The sequence below is a fragment of the Alligator mississippiensis genome, chromosome 2 (genome assembly GCF_030867095.1).
Source record: "Alligator mississippiensis isolate rAllMis1 chromosome 2, rAllMis1, whole genome shotgun sequence".
NCBI classification, from domain to species: Eukaryota; Metazoa; Chordata; order Crocodylia; family Alligatoridae; genus Alligator; species Alligator mississippiensis.
The window spans coordinates 265,609,018-265,627,966 of NC_081825.1; the positions used below are offsets into that span (position 1 = coordinate 265,609,018).

General features: G+C 43.5%; 1 protein-coding gene across 3 annotated transcripts in view; it reads right to left on the reverse strand.

Annotated features, from left to right (window-relative positions):
• CEP128 (centrosomal protein 128) overlaps positions 1-18,949 on the reverse strand; it is a 366,371-nt gene that overhangs the window by 70,130 nt on the left and 277,292 nt on the right. For 2 of the 3 annotated variants that reach the window (XM_059723138.1, XM_059723137.1), the window contains exon 19: positions 9,807-9,856. The exons of the other annotated variant lie outside the window; for it this stretch is intronic. In XM_059723138.1, the coding sequence (XP_059579121.1) occupies positions 9,807-9,856 (50 nt within the window). The remainder of the gene's footprint in view (positions 1-9,806; positions 9,857-18,949) is intronic. 3 annotated transcript variants of the gene reach the window in all.

Below are 18,949 nucleotides of genomic sequence, written 5' to 3' on the forward strand. Positions count from 1 at the left end.
CTCGGAAGGGGAGGTGGCCATGATCCCAGTCCCAAGCACCTGGAATTGTGCCTGGCAGCCCCCGCAGCTAAGAGTCAGCGACTCCGTCTGCGTAGAGCCCGGAGCCATGGGTTCCGTGTGGGTGGAGACCTCAGAAGTGCTAGAGGGGGAGGTCTCAGACTCTGATGGGATCCTCGGGGTGTGGCATGTGGCCATCCATATTGTACTGATGGTAGTCCAGTCCGGGTCAGGGTCCTGCTGGGGGCTCCTGGGAGTCTCTGGGCTCAAAGGGGGCGCAATGAGCTTCTGGCCACGTGCCTCATGCCGGAGCCAGGACAAACTGCAAGTTTAGTTTTAACTACAATTCACAGATATGAAAAATCATTTATTTGAAACTTGGGAAATCATGTATACACCAAAAGAACACATATACTAGGGGTCTGAACTACAGCCATTTTGTTAGTGTCTGAAATTGGATATTTCCTAACCTACTCAGGCTATGGTACCAATACATAATATTCCAAAGACCTTAGAAAAGATCCATAAAAGAACCTGAATGCCACAAAACTAAGCATTACAATGCTTAACTTCTACATGTCTGGAAGTTTGCAACTCAGTGGATGTGTGCGCTGTTCTGAAAAAAGTAATTCTGAAATTAAGCTTTCCAATATTCATGAGATTATTGATGATTCCCTTTGCACACAAGGGAATCCTGGGAGCTGAAGTGACACAGTAACAATCCAGCACTTGAGTTTGATGTGTTGAAAGATCCTGGCTCACATGATAAGCTGTTTTCCCTCTCAGGATGCAGAGCTATAGTAAGGGACAAAGGCAAATGGCAAAAGCCTGCTGCCAATAGGATGACTTCTCCGAAGCCTGTAGAACTAAGACTGGTGAACCTTGAAGCTGCTGCGTACACTGCAGGATTCCGATACGGAAAAGGAAGATGACAATGAAAAACAGTTTTGATGGATCATACTTTTCAACAGTGCTTGCCTATTTGTTGCATCCAGGAGCTACAACTTCATATCACGTCTGTTTATACTGTTTGCTCTGTTAGAGCCAAGCACTACTTGGTCATCATAAGCTCTTTACTACCAGCTCCAGTCAGATTAAACGTCTTCTCTGCTAGCTCCTTAGTTACAGCAATGTCCTCTTTCTTGGACCCTCAGTCTTTCTCTTTAGTTCATCTGTCTTTATCCTTTTGTTGACTCATAATGCTTCAGAAGGAGCTACATTACTGAGCTGCCCTTCCATTTTTTGTATAGGCCTCTAAAAGCTCTATAAATAGCTCCTCTTTTGTTCTATTTCTCTACTCCCAAGTAGACATCTGGCAGTGGTGAGTCCTTCAAGTTCTGCATATTGTAGATGATGACACTGCAATAAAAAAGTAAAGAGGTAGGTATCATTCAGTTTTCATGGTAGCAAAGATAACAAATATTTCTTATCTCATAATTTTGGGATGTTCTTTCTCTAGTGTATCTTTCCAGATTTGAGAGACCTGAAAATAATAGGTCCTTTTGCAGCTTTCCTTTTGGATGCTGTATTGATGCTCTGCTGTATCTCATTTCATGTGAAGGCTGCATGGGACCAAGTGTCTAATTAAACAGTATAGCTGGGCTATGGCCACATGAGAGGTTCTGATAGGATCTGCTTAGTAACTGTATTTGAGCTTTTAGAGGTGGTCCCAACATTGGCTGTCCTGACCCTGATTCACATGATGAAACAAGTATGAAATTTAATATTTAAAATATACACCGCTGTTCAGGTGAAGTTACACTTTACACTAGGACCATATTAAATCTGTGGAATGTTCTGGTGTTAGAATGTGTTGTGAGCAGTTGGCACTTTAAGGGTTAATACCATTTCTTGCCTGCACAGCTCTGACTTGCCACTAGAGGACTTGTAGTCAGGGATGTGGCTATGAGCCAGGACACAGGGGCTCTATCTATGCTCTGGGTGGGGGTGGGGGCTGAAAGCAGTGCATCCTGGGATGCTGGAAGATTTCATATTGTTCATTTTATATCTGTAGAGCAGACTAAAATTACCCTAACATAAGCTAGTTAGCACAGCCCAGAGTTTAACCCTCACCTGAAGTGGTATAACTCTGAGATGGTAAGAAGACACTTTACATGAGTTAATGAGCTTTAAAATGCAGAAGCTCGCATTAAGTTCTCTTAGTATGGTCCAAGTATAGCATGTAACTTACTCAACTTTACTCAATACTCAGTAGAAAGGTACATCTTGACATTCTGGGCACTTTTAACACATGCTCTGCAGGTATGGGGGGTGGTGCTTTAATTAGAATGGCTCCGAGAGCCATTCTAATTAAAGTACTGCCACATCTCCTGTATAAACATTTCCATACTTAAAAACGGTGGCGGGGGCACTTGAACTAAAGCTCATTTGATGAGCTTTAGTTCAAGTGCCCCCGCCACCATTTTTAAGCACAGGGACACTGATACATGAGACACAGGAGTTGAGTAATTAACTGAGTCTGCTCCAACGCATGTTGGGGCAGCCTTGGCACTCATGTATAGGCGCTGTCTGTGTCTGAAAGAGCAGAACCATGTACTTGAGAACCAGTTTAAAAAAAAAAACACCCAAAAAACCTCTTTTGCAGTTTTACATACACACTAGAGCACTTTGCATATTTAAAAGTCCAGTTTATGCCCTCTGGGTAAGTGGTACAAGTTGTGGCATTTATGTTGTTTTTCAATGAGTTGTAGGCATTTAGGCGGTAACATTATTTGTGTTTTGTGATTTCTATCTTGCAGTATGCTGTCTGCTTTTACTTTGCATAATACTACAATATAGCTTCAAAACTACACTGAGAAAGAAAGGCTCTTTTAACTGGTGAAACTTAAGATTTATCTTGGTATAAAACTTGCTAAGATTTTAGTGAAAAACACTTTGATGAATTTTTTACTGATAAAACTTGCACTAATTTTCTGAATTCATTCCCTGCATGATGAAAAAGCAGAATAGACTTTGTAATAAAGCCATAAATAGTTCAGTTCTCAAACACATTTCTAATGCAAAGGATTCTTAGGATCTCAGCACACAGTATAGTAGGGGGAGGGACAGAAAGCTCAATACTAGGATGAAGGCACTCAGCTAAGAAGCAGAATGCAGCAAGGTCACAGTACTGGACATACGGTACTGAAAAGTGTGTCAATCAGGAGGACAGGGGAAGGTGCCAGGAAAAGAAAAGGGGCTTGGGGGACATGGTAGAGATATTTTGCCTTGCAGCCATTGCCATTTTACATATGTGAAAGGAAGCTGTTTCTCAGAAACAATGCCTACTCATATTCAAGCATGATGGAGAAGTTCAGCACCAGGGAAAATGCCAGCTGTTTAATCTCAATTTATAATGAATCTGAATTTATAATGTTTAATTTCACTTATAATGAAGACAAACAGAAAGATACTTACTGGCATATCCTCAGCAAAACTGCTAGGAGCCTGAGTGTTCTCAGGGGTGGAAGGATGAGTGGGAACAGGGATGCAGGCCAGGTGCCCAGGTCCATTTGTGTGGGTTCTCAGGTGGTATCCTGCAAAGCAAAAAGCTACTGGCTTTCTAGCACATTCTCTTGGAAACAGTTGACAGTCTCATGCTCCTCAGTATTCTCTGGCTCATTGGCCAGATCTGAGAAAAAGCTTCCAGTGTCCCATGTTAAAGTCTTCTCAAATTCTTCATGGAATAGTCAGGTGGCTGAATTATTGCTAGACATGCTGTTTTTATTTTGAATGTACTTGTAATTCATTTTCAAATCCTTTATCTTAATGCAGCACTATGTGCCATCCAACTTGTGGCCTGCATAGCCTTTACCATTATGTTGATATACAAAATTCAAGTTTCTATGCCTGGACACTAGGATTTATTGCATCTTCACCTCTTCCCATAGGCAAGAAGACCCAAGAGTCACACCAGAGAGCAGCTCAGAGGTGCAACCACCAAGAAAAACAAAGTCTGTGCACTAGTTTTTGAAGAGGGAAGTGACAGCTGGTCACCATGACTCCACAGCACTAGAAGCTCCAGAGAAGTAGAGAGTGGCCATTCAGCATGGACATAAAGCAGTGTGAAAAGACAGCTGGAGAACCAACAAAATTCTTTAGTATGCAAATGTATCCATGCAAACATTAAGATGTAACATTACTCCTGAAACAATCAAGAGTAAAATCTCTGAAAAAATTCACCAGGTCCACTGACATAAGGAAATGTGTCATGGAGATGCAAATCTTTTAAATTGATGCAACTGCGTTGCCCATGTAGACAAGTCTTCAGCCATACTGAGTTGGAGTGATGCCTAATCAATGAGAAGTTATCGGATGGGCAGGCCAAGACTTTTGTTTGGACAGAAGAAAAGTAGAACTGTGAATTGTATAATAGGTAGGCCTGACTGATGTTTGCTTTTTAATCTATTACATCTGTTTTCACCATACTGCTTTTTACATCTCAATCTCTAATAGTATTTCATCCTCACTATCTAAAAAGACTAGGTTATCCTCAAAGAAATTTTGCAGTAGAAAATGAAAAGTCACTCATTTAGCTTTTCTACGATAGCCTTATCTTCATTTATTCCAACTTTTACTGACTGCTGACTTACAGTTTTTTCATGATTATCCTGCTGCTGATATATATACAAGAGAGCTATTCATTATGTATATTCCCAGCTATTTTGGAACATAGGAAAAGGAAGAAGCTTTTTGGACTATTTATTCTTCAAATGTCATTTAAGCCCTTTTACTTCCTTATAGCTTGTTGACCCCTTTGGTATCTTGTTACCAGGGTCAATTCTCTATTTTCTGTAGGGCACCTATGTTGTTCAAATGACATCTTGAACCTGACCATTTAGGCACAATGGTTTGCTACCTGCTTTCCTGTTTCCTTTCAGCTCAAAAAAATGCCCACTTTTGGTGACAGTTATGGTATACTTACATACTACTCCAATGAAGGTCCTAAGCATAAAATGTTTGAGCTTCAAAGTCTACTTTAAATTACTTCACTGTTGGATGACACACTTGGTTCTGTACATCTAGTAAAGGTTTACTATAGTGGAGCCAACTACACCTGGCACACCTCAATGTTTCATTTGTTTCATAGGAAACAGCTGCCAGAACATGCACACAAGCAGTAGTAACACTAAGATTTACAAAGCTAGCCGAGCTGAAAACTAAAGAATTAAGTATGAGATTTTTATTGAAAGCCACAGGAAAAAGAAATATTCCAAACAGGTGAAGCAGCCCAATGAAATAAAGTAAAAACAAAAAATCACCGCTCAAACACAGATGCTCTGTGTCTCTTCAGTCCACATGCATATACATGTTCTTCCAAAACGTTAGATCTTTCAGCTAAATGTGATGGGTACATTACTTCAGGCAGTAAGTAATTTTGTAAGTACACACAAAATAAGTAACTTTCCCAAGTATTTGAATTTGCATTATTGTAGAAAAGTGCTCAAATCTATTTTCCTCTGGATCTGCATTACCTGTATCATTGTATGTACTCCCAAGCATAGGATATAAGCAGAACAACCTCAGCACAGTTTAGCTTAAAGTGTAAACACTCTCTATGCAGATAGACGAAGATTTGTTACCTGAAGAACACAAGAATACTTGTTTTTAACTGGCTACAGCATGATGTTTAGAACAAAAACACTCAATAACCAGACTGATAGCTACCTAAGTATCCTCTACTATACAATTTTGGCTAACAGACAGCAACCCAGTAGTATGGTCTTGTGAGGTGAGTCAGTGGGCATGGCTACATGAGATGCTTACCATGTATTAGCCTAATAACACTGCGCAGTAGCGTGTCACAACAAAAACGGTGCTAATAGCTTACTACACAGTGTTATTAGGGTAATGAGCAGTAAGCGTCACTAAATAACCATGCACTGGGGCTACTGCACAGTAACTCTAGGTACTGTGCATTTAGTTAGTACTTAATTAAGGTAGTACAAACTAAATGTGCAGTAATGAACATGTAGACATGCTCAGTAGCAGTATGCGAAGCGGGCAATATTCCATTTGGATTCGGCCCAATTCAAGGCACAGCGATTCAGTTCGCTGATTTGAATCACTGTCCTGATTCGATTCAGATAAATCTGAATATTCGATTCTGATTCAGAGAATCAGAAATTTGGCCATAGAAACAGCTTTATATGTTTTTTCTACATACCTCAAGGTACCAGGTGTGGCTCTTGAATGCTGAGATGGTGGGGTGGATGGAATATATATATATATATATATATATATATATATGGAATATATACTAATGCTAGGAGCATAGGAAACAAGCAGGATGAACTAGCGCTCCTGCTTGCACTAAACACCTATGACTTAGTGGGGCTAACAGAAACCTGGTGGGATTCATCCCATGACTGGGCGGTACATATTGAGGGCTACAGATTGTACAGAAAGGACAGGGTGGGGAAGAAAGGGGGAGGGGTTGCGCTCTATGTCAGTGAGCAATATACATCAACCCTCATCAAGACGGAATCCAAGGATGAGGAAGTAGAAGGATTGTGGGTTAGGCTACATGGGGGGCAAGGAGAAAGGGATTTGGTGGTAGGGGTCTGCTACAGACCCCCACATCAAGGGGAAGAAAGGGATTCGGGGCTCCTGAGGCAAATCTCGGAGACCATAAAAGCTAAAGAGGCGGTAGTCATGGGGGACCTAAACTACCCGGACATCTGCTGGGAGTCACAGACAGCAAAGTCCCACCGCTCACGCAGGTTTCTAACCTGTGTACAGGACCTCCACCTGACTCAGGAGGTACACGGTCCCACTAGGGTAAATGCCATACTGGATCTGGTATTGGCAACGGGAGATGACATGGTAGGGGACCTACAGATCGGTAGCCATCTGGGGGACAGTGATCACCTAATAATAGAATTCACCATAAGACGGCGAGTGGGTAAGGTAACTAGTAGGGTGAAAGTGCTAGACTTTAGGAAAGCTGATTTCAATGAACTCAGGCGATTAGTCAAGGACGCACTGCAGAGTAGGAGATTTGAACAGATGGAAGCCCAAGAAGGGTGGCTGTACCTTAAGGAAACGATCCTTCGGGCACAAAGCAAGACGATCCCCGAGTGAGGCAAAAGAGGGAAAGGGGCCAGGAGGCTTCCCTGGCTGACCAGAGAAATCCAGGGCAGCCTAAGGGCCAAAAGGGGAGCACATAAAAAGTGGAAACAGGGAGAGATCACCAAAGATGAATATACCTCCTCTGCTTGTGCTTGTAGGGAGGCAGTTAGACGGGCCAAAGCTACCATGGAGCTGAGGATGGCAACCCAAGTAAAAGACAACAAGAAATTGTTTTTTAGATATATAGGGAGTAAAAGGAAGGCCCAGGGAGGAATAGGACCCCTGCTAAATGGGCAGAAACAATTGGTGACGGACAGGGGGGACAAGGCTGAACTCCTCAATGAGTTCTTTGCCTCAGTGTTCCCAAGTGAGGGGCACGACAAGTCTCTCACTAGGGTTGTAGAGAGGCAGCAGCAAGGCGCCAGACTTCCATGCGTAGACCCTGAAATGGTGCAGAGTCATTTGGAAGAACTGGATGCCTTTAAGTCAGCAGGCCCAGATGAGCTCCATCCAAGGGTGCTGAAGGCACTGGCCGACATCATTGCAGAGCCACTGGCGGGAATATTTGAAAGCTCATGGCGCACGGGCCAAGTCCAAGAGGACTGGAAAAGGGCCAACGTGGTCCCCATTTTCAAAAAGGAGAGGAAGGAGGACCCGGGCAACTATAGACCTGTCAGTCTCACCTCCATCCTTGGCAAAGTCTTTGAAAAAATTATCAAGGCTCACATTTGTGAGAGCCCAGCAGGACAAATTATGCTGAGGGGAAATCAGCACGGGTTCGTGGCAGGCAGATCGTGCCTGACCAATCTAGTTTCTTTTTATGACCAGGTTACAAAACGCCTGGACACGGGAGGAGGGGTGGATGTCATATACTTAGACTTCAGGAAGGCCTTCGATACGGTATCCCACCCCATACTGGTGAACAAGTTAAGAGGCTGTGACTTGGATGACTACATAGTCCGGTGGGTGGCGAATTGGCTGGAGGGTCACACCCAGAGAGTCATGGTGGATGGGTCGGTCTCGACCTGGAAGGGTGTGGGCAGTGGGGTCCCGCAGGGCTCGGTCCTTGGACCAATACTGTTTAATGTCTTCATCAGCGACTTGGACGAGTGAGTGAAATGTACTCTGTCCAAGTTTGCAGATGACACAAAGCTATGGGGAGATGTGGACATGCCGGAGGGCAGGGAACAGCTGCAGGCAGATCTGGACAGGTTGGACAAGTGGGCAGAAAACAACAGAATGCAGTTCAACAAGGAGAAATGCAAAGTGCTGCACCTAGGGAGGAAGAATGTCCAGCATACCTACAGCCTAGGGAATGACCTGCTGAGTAGCACGGAAGTGGAAAGGGATCTTGGAGTCCTAGTGGACTCCAAGATGAACATGAGTCGACAGTGTGACGAAGCCATCAAAAAAGCCAATGGCACTTTATCGTGCATCAGCAGATGCATGACAAATAGGTCCAAGGAGGTGATACTTCCCCTCTATTGGGCGCTGGTCAGACCGCAGTTGGAGTACTGCGTGCGATTCTAGGCGCCGCAATTCAAGAGGGATGCGGATAACCTGGGGAGGGTCCAGAGAAGGGCCACTGGTATGGTTAAGGGCCTGCAGACCAAGCCCTACGAGGAGAGACTAGAGAAACTGGATCTTTTCAGCCTCCGCAAGAGAAGGTTGAGAGGCGACCTTGTGGCTGCCTATAAGTTCATCACGGGGGCACAGAAGGGAATTGGTGAGTATTTATTCACCAAGGTGCCCCCGGGGGTTACAAGAAATAATGGCCACAAGCTAGCAGAGAGCAGATTTAGATTGGACATTAGGAAGAACTTCTTCACAGTCAGAGTGGCCAAGGTCTGGAACGGGCTCCCAAGGGAGGTGGTGCTCTCCCCTACCCTGGAGGGTCTTCAAGAGGAGGTTAGATGAGCATCTAGCTGGGGTCATCTAGACCCAGCACTCTTTCCTGCTTATGCAGGGGGTCGGACTCGATGATCTATTGAGGTCCCTTCTGACTCTAACATCTATGAATCTATGAAAGTCCCACAGGAGCTGGGGGGAGGGGGGGGGAGGGAGGGGGGGTCCTCTGCGCACTCAGCGGCAGACTTCCAGTCCACTTCTGGGTCTGCCACCAAGTGTGCGGGTGACCCCTGCCCCCCGTGCACCCCCAGCTCAGTGATTGGCCACAGTGGGACTCCGGGTGCCCCCCAGACCCAGGAGGCACCAGTTGCTGAGCCAAGGGGTGGGGGTGTCCCCCGCACACTCCACGGCAGACCCAGAAATGGACTGGAAGGACTTCTGGTCCACTTCCGGGTCTGCCGCCGAGCGTGCAGGGAACACCCCCCGCTCCTGTGGGACACTCCATCCGCCCCACCATCTGAGCCTTCATGAGCCGCGCCTGGTACCTCGAGGTATGTAGAAAAAACATATAAAGCTGTGTCTATGGCCAAATCATCTAATCTCTCCAAATCAAATCGGAGGCTGCCAATTCAAGTTGGAGAGATTAATGGGTCTCCTGATTCGATTCAGATTCAGAGATTTGGCTGCCAAGTCAGGCCAAATTTCCTCCAAATCGAATCAGCAACCAAAGCTTTGCACAGCCCTAACGCCCAAGATGTTTGCATGTGCTTCCCTAACTAGATTTAAGGGGTAGACTGCTTGTGGACATCATTTATGATGCAAAAATAGTTCAGATTGTGAAGGTTAACAAGGGGAAAAAAAGGATACCTCTATCTAATTAGTTAATATACCTGCAGAGCTCCCATTTCTTCCTCTCTTCTGAGAGTCTTCTCCAGTAGTTCTGTTAGAATAAATAAATAAATAAATAATGCATTTAAAGCAATGAGAAATGAGTTACTTCTTACCAAATTCAACTTCAAATGTTAGCTCCTGGTAGAAGAAGCCTGAGATAACACTATCAGGTTCTTGTATGAAATGTCACAAATATATGCCTTGTGAACTGATTAAATGTTTCCATAATATGAATGCTGCCAACCATGGCTGCTTGAGTGATTAAAAGCTAACTACTTGATCCCACAAGAAGACAGCTTGATTCAGGAAGCCGCAGAATGGGCTATTGTTCAATTCACAGATAAAAAGCTACATTCAAATCAACTTTCTGCTTATTTTAACCACTTGCATTAGAAATGAGCAGAGATCCTTTAAGAAAAACTGATTAAAATAAAACAAAATTATTCAGTTTTATCCTGGCCACAATCTTGGGAAAATAAAGAGGCTCATTAACAAATAAAACAAATACGGCATCTTTACACATGCTCTGAGGTGAGGCGAGGGCAGCATTTTAATTACAGAGGCTCTTGGGTGTTGCTCTAATTAAAATACCTACAGCGTCTCACATATTCAGCGTCATGTCTTCAACATTTGTGTCAGCAGACTTGATTGAGTCTGCTCCAACACATTCTAACTAGAATGCATTGGAACAGGGTTGGGCACATGTATAGGTGCCTGCAATCTTTACTGCAGTCATCAGCTGTCCTCAGGAGGGAGAGGAGCAACATTTGATCCTAAAAATGATCAAAATGATGCCTGAAAGGAGAACACACACTTGAAGAGAAATCACTCTGCCTCATTCACCATGGCACTCACAAACTATGTGTTAGTTTGTACTCGACTATTCCAGTTCTGTACAGCATTTAAACTCCTCTTTGGTTTTATTAATATATTACGGAAATTCCAATTAAATTTAGAATTCTGAATATCATACTTTTTATTTTATCTGGGAAAACTTGAGGTGTGATCTCAAAATTATGAGGTAAAATAAGAATGAAGTGTGTACAGATATTCTGGGAGGTTAAGGTTAGATCAATTTAAGGCCACTCGATATCAGGTATGTTGGGATGCGGGGGAGGTTGGGGAGCTCAGGGGGGCAAGCAGACTGCAGGGCTAGGGACACACACCCAAAAAGCCTGAGTCTGAATTCATTCAATCTTTGCAGATTAGTCTAACCTGGCTAGGCTAAATCAGTTTTGGAACCAGACAGACATCCCAGAAATGCAGGCACATGCCTGAAGTGGCTCCGGCTAGAAGCCAGGGGGCGCTAGAGCAGCCCTCCCTTTCTCCCACAGGATAAAGCAGAGTGGGGCTCTGGCAGGATGCAGTGATTAGGCCAGCAGGGAATTGATAACAGTGTTTATCTCCCAATTAAGAAAACAATAGAGGGACATTACCAGCTACTTGTTGATTCTGTTTGTTGATTCAGTAGGGTGTAGCCAGCCTGTAGTCTGCTAGCTAATACACAGGCACCTCCTCAGTAAGGCAGAGGGGAGAGGGGAATTCCTGCTTAGCAGGGAGTGGTGAGGGGAAGGGGGGGAGCTGCAGCAAGGCAGCAGAGGGGAGGGGCCAGCCCTGCTGTGGAGCAAAGAGCCCTGCCCAGCCCAGAGAGCATGCCGGGATGCTGGGGGTGTCTGGTTTATCTTAAACCAGCAAGGGGTCTGGGACAGACATTGAATAAACCAGTTTGAGCCAAATCAGTTAAGTCTGATGCTACATTCAACCAGGTTTATCTCAGACCGGTTTCAGCCATTCTCAAACTGATTTATGTGTGCTGAACATCTGTTCTGTTACAGGTTTAAACTAGTTTAAGACCCTTGAAGTCTTTTTTTTGTTTTAGCTGTAAAAAAATTCAGTTGCAAGGGCTCTTGAAATAGGCCAAAGATTGCCTTTGAATCAAGACTGAGTCAACGTTCTGGCACCAAAGAAAAATATTAACTTGGAACATCTTGTGTTGCACGACAGCTTTGTGGGTAAGTGGGATTGGAGCATCAAGTTGAGGAATCTCTTCCTGCTACCTATCTGTCAAATAAGGACGAATGATTAGCAGATGTGCAAAATACCTATGTAGACTTAATGGGAACCAGAGACCATATAGCATTCATAGTTCAATGGTCAACAAAAAACCTAACTTATCCACAATAAATTATTAAATATTCATCCTGTATGTAAATATTTTCCTTTTTACCTTTATTTGCACCAGTTATTTTTCGTCTATCTTTTTTTTCATTCATGCCACGAATTTTACCATCAGACACGGTAACAACTCCTGATTTTTCCTTTTCCCTGGTGACTATTGTTAGATAGTTATAAGACATCCCAACCAAGAACAAAATGTGGAAAATATCAATTTGTTTTTAGTAGCACTACAGTTACACTATGCACAGAGGGATGAGGGAAAAGTTTTTGGGGACAGATAACTATATGCGTGAAAGTAAACAGCAACTAGACACCAGAATGTACTCTCACAGAAAACATACAAAGGACAGAGACCTATTTACACCATTAGGAGCACATTTCTCCCAGAACAACCATTTCTTCTCACTACCTTTATGCTCAAAGGATATCTACCCAACACATTTAAAAGAGAACTTGGAAACAAAAACTCATAAGCTGGTTGGAAACTAAGAACCAAGGACTAAACACTAATATTGGTTTTGTAGCACATTATAAATTTACCTAGCTCCAGAATTCTTTCCACATATGAAAGCATCCACACCAGAAGACAGGCAGGTGATCCAGGCTGACCTGGACAGGCTCAGCAAGTGGGCGGATGAGAAACTGATGGTGTTCAACGCCGATAAATGCAAGGTTCTCCACCTTGGGAAAAAAAACCCGCAGCATCCTTATAGGCTCGGCAGTGTTATGTTGGCTAGCACTATGGAAGAAAGAGACTTGGGGGTCATCATTGACCACAAGATGAACATGAGCCTGCAATGCGATGCTGTGGCTAGTAAAGTGACCAAAACGCTGGCTTGCATCCATAGATGCTTCTCAAGCAAATCCCGGGACGTCATTCTCCCCCTGTACTCGGCCTTAGTGAGGCCACAGCTGGAGTACTGCATCCAGTTTTGGGCTCCACAATTCAAAAAGGATGTGGAGAAGCTTGAGAGAGTCCAGAGAAGAGCCACGCACATGATCAGAGGTCAGGGAAGCAGACCCTACGATGACAGGCTGAGAGCCCTGGGGCTCTTTAGCCTGGAAAAGCGCAGGCTCAGGGGTGATCTGATGGCCACCTACAAGTTTATCAGGGGTGACCACCAGTATCTGGGGGAACATTTGTTCACCAGAGTGCCCCAAGGGATGACGAGGTCGAATGGTCACAAACTACTTCAAGACCGTTTCAGGCTGGACATAAGGAAGAATTTCTTTGCTGTCCGAGCCCCCAAGGTCTGGAACAGCCTGCCACCGGAGGTGGTTCAAGCGCCTTCATTGAACACCTTCAAGATGAAACTGGATGCTTATCTTGCTGGGATCCTATGACCACAGCTGACTTCCTGCCCTTTGGGCAGGGGGCTGGACTCGATCTTCCGAGGTCCCTTCTAGCCCTAATGTCTATGAAATCTATGAAAGGTAGGAATTACACTCCTGTCTTTTGATAGGCCTTGATCTCCCAGTAATCAGCTTTTCTTCTGCTAACTGTGTGCCTACTACCTTTGACAATTTCTCTCACACCCTCCTACATCTGTTTTTTTACTATGCTGTGCCTAGCTTCTTCTGGTCAGACCTGATGAACAATGTTTTGCATTTGAAAACTTGTCTGACTCTATCCAAACTATATAGTTAGATCAATAAAAGATACTACCCTAAGAAATCCTTGCTTTTACACTGGGACAGATAAGATATTTAGTAGTCACAACTTAATTCAAAGCCCCAAATTTGTTTCTATCCCTGGGACAGTCGACTGAAACAGATTCTGCAGAGAAAGTGATAGAATGGACTATTCCAAGCCAGTCAAAGAACAGTAAAACTACTGACTAATTGTAGAATTTCTTCCTCTAAGGAAAGATTCTCACTCTAAGACTAGGCAAGGAATACCTTAACTAAAGCATGAGAGACGAGATGCTTCAAGGAGTCCAATCGTATTTTCCATTCATCTTGTTATTTCTGTTATATCCCAGAAATCAAAGTCCAGAGATGAGCACTTGAGAGTGACTCAAATCACCTCCCTTCTGTTACCATAAGAATCAAAGACAATGGCTAAATTAAAGTTCACAGCATACACTCAATCTTTGGTATTAGTGATAAAGAAAAACAGAGGTGTGAAAAATAAAGTGGACTAATACCACATAGCCAGTGTGCACAAAGGCAATATTCAGAGAGTAACCCTTAAATCCATAATAGAGAGCATTTCCCTCAATATACCCACACTTCTACTGTGAGAAGGTAGTAGTGAAGGGCCTTTCCTGTTGTCCTCCTCTTAGGAACTTTACAAAATGCTACTGATTTTAATATCGCATCTTCTATGCAGAGCCGGACACAGGCACGGGTGAACCAGGCAACTGCCTGGGGCCTGGCCAAAAAGGGGGCCTGAAAATGATGTTGTATATCTTGACTTTAAAAAAGCCTTCGATTTGGTGTCCCATGATCACCTCTTGGCAAAACTGGCCAACTGCGGCCTCGGGTCCACCACTATCTGCTGGCTGGGGAATTGGCTCCGTGGTCGGACCCAGAGGGTGGTGGTTGATGGAAATCAAGTGTCATGGTGCCCTATGATCAGTGGGGTCCCTCAAGGCTCTGTCCTTGGACCTATATTATTCAACATCTTCATTAATGATGTGGACATTGGGGTCAGAAGCGGACTGGCCAAGTTCGCCAATGATACCAAACTTTGGGGTAAAGCATCCACACCTGAAGACAGGAGGGCAATCCAGGCTGACCTCGACAGGCTCAGCAAATGGGCGGACGAGAACCTGATGGTATTTAACACCGAAAAATGCAAGGTTCTTCACCTTCAGAAGAAAAACTTGCGGCATCCTTATAGGCTTAGCAATGCTACACTAGTTAGCACTACAGATGAAAGGGACTTGGGGGTCATGATTGAACACAAGATGAACATGAGCCTTCAATGCGATGCTGCAACTAGTAAAGCGAGCAAAACACTGGCTTACATCCATAGATGCTTCTCAAGCAAATCCCAGGACGTTATTCTCCCATTGTACTCGGCCTTGGTGAGGCTGCAGCTGGAGTACTGTGTCCAGTTTTGGGCACCACAATTCAAAAAGGATGTGGAGAAGCTTGAGAGAGTCCAGAGAAGAGCCACACGCATGACCAGAGGTCAGGAAAACAGACCTTACGACAACAAGCTGAGATCTATGGGACTCTTCAGCCTGGAAAAGTGCCGGCTCAGGGGCAATCTGATGGCAGCCTATAAATACATCAGGGTGTGCATCAGGATCTGGGGGAATGATTGGTCACCAGAGCGCCCCAATGGATGACAAGGTCTAATAGTTATAAACTCCTGCAAGACCGTTTCAGGCTGGACATAAGGAAGAATTTCTTTACTGTCCGAGCCCCCAAGGTTTGGAATAGCCTGCCATCAGAGGTGGTTCAAGCACCTACTTTGAACGCCTGCAAGAGAAATGTGGATGTTTATCTTGCTGGGATCCTATGACCCTAGTTGACTTCCTCCCCGTGGGGCAGAGTACTGGACTCGATCTTTCGAGGTCCTTTCCAGCCCTAATGTCTATGAAATCTATGAGTGGTAATTTTTTTTCATTGTCCGATCTTTATTATCATTATCTCTGGTGAAGGGGGGCCCAGTATTAAAAGTTAATTCAAGAGTAATTCAGTATCCAGAATGATAAAATACAGACCGTGTTATACAAGAAACCCACAGACAAACATACATATCTGCACAGAACCAGCAATCAACCTAAACATACCAAAAAGCTGTGATATAGAGCCAAGCCCTCAGATACCACCGAATTTACACTGAAGAGAACACCCGGGATTGTCACCTCACCAATCTTAAAAAGGCTTTCGCCCAACAAGGACACTCCTCCAGAGAGATAGATCGCACGTTTGAAAGAGCCACCCGGACACCATGTGAAGAACTGCTGCAGTACAGAAGAAAACCCCCCACAAATTGCACACCGCTGGTTATAACATATCACCCCTCCCTTGAACCCGTACGGAAAATCCTCAAACAACTGCAACCCATAGAAAGAGACCCTATTCTTAAAAAGATCTTCCCAGAGCCACCCATCCTAGCCTTCAAACAAGCACTGAACCTCTCTAACCTCATCACCAAAAGCAAACTTCCTCAAGTCCAGAACACACCAAAATGGATCCAGACCATGCCATGACAAGAAATGCAAAACCTGCCAACACATCTCCACCACCCCCACAATTACTACACCCCACAACAGAGCCATCAGCATCCCAGGATCTTACAGCTGCACCTCCAGAAATGTAATATACCTCATCCAATGCACCAAATGCCCTGATGGAAAATACGTAGGAGAGACCAAACAACTGCGCACCAGAATAAATGCACACTGGAAATCTATCAAAGACAGGAATACCCAATTACCGGTGGGGGTACATTTCTCACAAGAAAACCACTGTCTCTCCAATCTCTCAATCTTGATCCTCAAAGGAAATTTACAAAACGCTTCCCAGAAACGAGCCTATGAACTCCATTTCATCAACCTCCTGGATACAAAAGATCACGGACTAAATATAGACATTGAATTTATGACACATCATAACCTGCCTGACATCTGACTCCCCAGGAACTCTCCACTATTCATCCTGCTTCTCTCTCTCTCCCCCCCACCCACCCATTGACTCCTCAATCTACATTTTCACTGACTACCTGTCTTGTATGCATACCTGCCCAGCCCCTGGCTTCTTTACTTTTCATTCCATCCAGGAAGAGCACACACCAACTGTTGAAACTTCCTTAGCCTGATGAAGGGTTTTTGAATGTGAAAACTTGCTTAATAATTGGTTTTCAACTATTTAAGTTGGTCTAATAAAAGATATCAGATTCACCCAAAGAACCTTGTCTGCCTGTGTCCTTAGACCAACACGGCTACAACCTACACCCCCTAATCCATGGAGTTATTTGGGGATTGATTGAAAGATCTCAGTTAAATTCTAAAACCTTGACATTTTTCACAAACAAACAAAGGGGGAGCAAAGAAGAGTTTCAGAAGCCAGATATTTGACTTCCTATAAATGAATGGCTTTTAAAATACAAATGCAATAGCCTCTGAAACAAGATAAATGGGGGTGGTTCCTTTGGTAAGCTGTATCAATTCTGCCTCTATGTCCTTGAGGACTTCAGTCCTTATGATTTGTCACATCTAGCTCCCAGGCAAGACAATGATTCAAACCTCCCCTCCCCTTCCTTATATTGAGTTTTCTTGTCCCTTATAAGTAATGATTTTTTTAACTGGACTCCACTGTATTCCTCACTGACTAAATTCTGCTATAGTTAATCTTGTCATGCCCTGCTCAGGGATAAGACTTTGACCTTCATTAAACATTAGAGAAGTCTTTTCTATCCAAATATGTGGATAATCAGATGGAATCCTGACTTAGAAGAAAAAAGGGGCACAATTCTGGTGAACAATATACAGAACTGAGCTTTTAATAGAAAGAGGTTAATGGCACTTGTTACAAAGACCAATTTAGTAGTTGTTCAGTCTCCATGGCCTTCACAGCTCTTTTAGCTCTTTCACTGCAAATAGCATGCGTCTTTTCTCTCACTCTTTACTGGCAAGTTCATGTTTTTCTTGATTATGTTCTGGTATGCTGTTCAGTACAAACAGTAATTCAACTGCCATGCAAACTGCTGTGGCTCAATCTGCTTCCATCAACATTAGTTAATGAGAGAATTTGGGGTTTGGAGACTAACTACCTTGTATGTGTTTGTTGGGAGTGATCCAGTGTTGTAATTTAACTGGTATAAAGTAGTATTGGAATACTGGCTCCTTAAAAAAAAGGGGGGGGGGCGGGGGGAGGTCAGGACACAATACCCAGGGGAGAAGAGGGAAAGAAGATTCCTTCACAAGTTCAGTGCGATTCCCAATATGCTCTACTGTACTCTGTTTTAAGTAAGCTACACTACTTGAAACCAAAAGCCTGGTGAGATGTACTGAGGTGATGATGATGAAGTAGTTCATTTTAGCTGTCAGTGAGCTCCGTGTTTTGCTGTATTTTATATATATACTTCATGAAGCTACCATTTGTAACTCCTTAATTGAGGCAGAGCTAAATTAAATATGATATTTTGGATATGAAAGGTACTGCACATCATCTCCAAAAAATACAGTGCTTACTAAGAGTATGATGAATATAAAATAGACAAAAGTTTGAATTAGCTTTCATTAAAATTAATTTAAAAATGAGTCTGAAGAAATGTAGCACCTGGTGCCAGGCCATTTTGTGTCCTGAATGTTCTTAACATCAAAACAGCTTTCTTGTGCATTTTACCTAGGCCATGGATAGTAAGCATTCTCCTCTTTTAATTTGTTTTCATACAGTCTGTCTGGATTCAATATACAGATATGTACATGTGCCACAAGGGAATATTTTATGAATTTTAAAATAAATCAACTGAGCTTCTTTATTGGACATATGTGGTGTTTGGCACAAACTACCCCAAAAGACACTGCCTGTATAGAATTTGCAGCCACTACAAGCTTGGGAAGCAAACCCTGGTTAAGAAGTTGAACAAGAACATCCTGTTTAGGGCACTAACAACCAGCCAAGAGAAATGGCTCTTTCTATTTTTCCATTTTGTATGAATAAATTCAGAATTTTTCTAACTACACCTTCCTTCACTGTAGGAAGGCACACAATACTATAAATTACCAAGCATAGGACCTTAACATACCAACATCTTTCAGGACCTGGTGTAATTTTACATTTGAAGAAGGTGGTCTGTCAGCACTTTTAGGCTTTTCTGTGTCATCTCCAGCAATGCTAGGGAACACTTATGAAAACATGCCTCACACACTCATGCCCACACTGCATATGCCAAATGCTGATAAAATGTAAGGTAGCTGTTACTTGGTATGTACCCAGTGCCACAATGAAGCTCAGGTGTATTTCCTGGCATGTGACCGGTCCCATTGTAACAGAAGTTAAA